The sequence below is a fragment of the Populus euphratica genome, unplaced genomic scaffold, assembly GCF_000495115.2.
Source record: "Populus euphratica unplaced genomic scaffold, PopEup_1.0 scaffold183.1, whole genome shotgun sequence".
NCBI classification, from domain to species: domain Eukaryota; kingdom Viridiplantae; phylum Streptophyta; class Magnoliopsida; order Malpighiales; family Salicaceae; genus Populus; species Populus euphratica.
Window position 1 is genome coordinate 66,808 of NW_011500064.1, and position 3,274 is coordinate 70,081.

The 3,274-nt window shown below is 36.2% G+C and overlaps 1 protein-coding gene across 1 annotated transcript; it reads left to right on the top strand.

The window, feature by feature from the left end:
- The first annotated feature begins 234 nt into the window (after positions 1-234).
- On the top strand, positions 235-2,457 carry LOC105108143 (1-aminocyclopropane-1-carboxylate oxidase). Its single transcript, XM_011002338.1, has 4 exons — positions 235-481; positions 594-820; positions 1,295-1,628; positions 1,853-2,457. The coding sequence occupies exons 1-4, from the start codon at positions 377-379 to the stop codon at positions 2,141-2,143; spliced, it is 957 nt and encodes a 318-aa protein (XP_011000640.1). The 5' UTR covers positions 235-376; the 3' UTR covers positions 2,144-2,457.
- Positions 2,458-3,274: the final 817 nt, after the last annotated feature.

Consider the following 3,274-nt stretch of genomic DNA (forward strand, 5'->3'; position numbering starts at 1 on the left):
TGGCCAGTGTGGAGTTATTCGTTTGGTCAAGTCCCAAAGAAAGAAAATAATTTTCCAAGTGTACAGCCACAAAGACGTGGGGTCTCCTACCCTTTAAAAGCATTTATCATAGCTAGAAAGAAAGATAACAACAACACATGCATGCCCAATAGTCCTGTTCTTTTTTCTCTCTCTTTTTTAACCTTGGATTTGGATTTTTTTATGACCCCCAGCTTTTAAGGTTATTCCTTTTTTTGCCTCTCTAGGGCCTATAAATTCCATCTTCCCATCACCTCATTTCACGCACAACTGAGCTACAAACATTAGAGTGGAAAGAGTTAGCACTTGGTGTCAAAGGAGCTCTGATTTGGTTAGAAAGAGAGAGAGAAAATCAAGAATGGAGAGCTTCCCAGTTATTGACTTGTCAAAGCTTAATGGTGAAGAGAGGAAACCAACCATGGAGAAGATTGAAGATGCCTGTGAGAACTGGGGTTTCTTTGAGGTGCCTGCAAAAAAATTTAATGTGTATGTGTTTGTCCATAGAATTCACTGAGTTTTCATTATACTAACAATCTGTTTTATGTGTTCGTTGATGTCTACTACTACTTGTAAAGTTGGTGAACCATGGGATATCTCATGATCTCTTGGACACTGTGGAGAGACTCACAAAGGAGCACTATAGGAAATGCATGGAGCAAAGGTTTAAGGAAATGGTGGCCAGCAAAGGTCTTGAGGCTGTTCAATCTGAAATCAGTGACTTGGACTGGGAAAGCACTTTCTTCTTGCGCCACCTTCCTGAGTCTAATATGGCTGAAATCCCTGATCTTGAAGAAGATTACAGGTTACATTTACATTTTTTTATTTTCAATTGTCTTACGGAACCTTAAAGTTATGTTAGGTTTATGTTTGAAAACAGAAGAGATAGATAAGAAAAAATCATAAAATTTTGAGACAGTCTCAGTCCAAACAGTTCCAAGTACGGAAAACATGTTTCAACTATCTTCATTACATAGTTGATTTTTCTGTCCGGAGACGGAGACAGTAACCAAAGTCTTCGGTGCCTTAATTTTAACACAAAAGAATTGACTTTTCAATTCAACGTTTCAAAACTTCGTAATAATGATTCATAAAGATCGTATAACTCTGACGTTCGATTTGCATATTGCAAATCAATGATACTTGAAAGAAAACATTATAAGCAGATAACTTTATGTTTCAACCAAGGTATTAAATAAGTTGCCAAGAAAAGAAGTGGTTCTTGATTAATGATGATCATTTAATATTCTTTGTTTACTTGTTTTTGTGAATTTAACAGGAAGGTAATGAAGGAGTTTGCACTGGAAGTGGAGAAACTTGCTGAGCAACTTCTAGACTTGCTGTGTGAGAATCTGGGGTTAGAAAAGGGCTACCTGAAGAAAGCCTTTTATGGGTCCAAGGGACCGAATTTCGGTACCAAGGTCAGCAACTACCCCCCATGCCCTAAACCAGACCTCATCAAGGGCCTCAGGGCTCACACTGATGCTGGTGGCATCATTTTACTGTTCCAAGATGACAAGGTCAGTGGCCTCCAGCTTTTCAAGGATGGCCAATGGATTGATGTTCCACCCATGAAACACTCCATTGTTATCAACTTAGGTGACCAACTTGAGGTATAATTACACTCACATAGTCCTGATCATTACCTTATTTTTTCTGTCACTTTCAAATTATGGTTGTAAAGTGTGAGAATATGTAGTTTTAAACATATCATGAGTAGTGGGGAACTCGGTTTTTAAAGTAATCTACACCATGTTAAGGGATGACAAGATTTACATTAATAATGTTATCCTGGTATTGTCAAGTGTCATATTAAGAATGTTTTTCGGCCACGTAGGTAATTACCAATGGCAAATACAAGAGTGTATTGCACCGTGTGATAGCTCAAACAGATGGCACCAGGATGTCAATAGCATCATTCTACAACCCAGGCAGTGATGCTGTCATGTATCCAGCACCGGCATTGGTAGAGAAGGAAGCAGAGGAAAGCCAAATCTACCCAAAATTTGTGTTTGAGGACTATATGAAGCTCTATGCAGGCCTCAAATTCCAAGCCAAGCAGCCGAGATTTGAAGCCATGAAGGCCATGGAATCTACAGTCAATATGGATCCAATTGCGACTGTTTGAGTCCTCTTTTAGAGGAATGGAAGGGGGTGTTCTGTTCGTACTAATGGGGACTGTTGTCGTTCTAGTGTTGGTATTTTTGTCTTAGTTATTACATGTGTTGGTCTAGTGTGGAACTTAGTTGTTTGAATAAGCCGAAAGCTTGGACTAATAATTAGCTTCTAAGGTATGGTTTGATGTTATTCCTGATCATGTCTAAAAGGTCGGGCGTCTAATAGTAATTTTATGCTGTAGAAATTAGAACGTCCAAAATCCTCTTTGACATGCAATTATTCTTCCTTTAATGTTATGTGATAGTATTCATGCTTCAAAATATTGCCTCGCTTGTCTCTTCATCTTACCTCTCTATCTTGAGCTCCACAGGCAACAATGGGCAAAACAAATTCAAAGATCTGCCCTCTTTCTTGCTTTACAAGGATGAGGAAGAAGGAATGAGAATTTGTTTAATTTATAATTAATATCTCAAGGTTTTGTTTGGTTAATTTTTCAGTTAATATTTCAAGATAACAAGATGAATATAAAATTGATGGAAACGTTTAAATTATAAGAATGAAAATATGAAAATAAATTTGTATTGAATAGTTTTGAAGTGGATTTTTTTTTCTTGTTAAAACTAGAAATACAATACACTTCTCCTCACTTCATGAATACTATTTGGTTTGTATTGCATTTCCTCTGTGCCCTTGCTTTCACCTCTAAACACCATATTTTTGGTGTTACAAAGAATTAGATGCAACCACAAGGCAAAAGAAATACAGTCAGGAACAAATTGCCAGAAAAAATCTATAGAATTGACCTACATTTTTTCTTTCATTTCAAGCAAAAATGCTCTAGTTTCTTAATGGCTCTTGCATCTTGTTGTAAATATATCTTTATTAGTTATTAATGAATATTGCAATAGAAAACAAACTAGATAGAACACAAAATTTAATGTCATTTCCGCTTTTCTCCACTTCATTACAGCATCTGTCTATATAAGCTACAAATTACAACACCTTCCTTTTCACAATCAAATATCATTACTTAATTATAAAACTAAAATGTGTGGGATGAATAATGTAAAGCCAGCAATGTTCATTCTTTAACAAAACATTATGATGATCCTGTATATTTTTGCTGATTTTGTTTTGATTT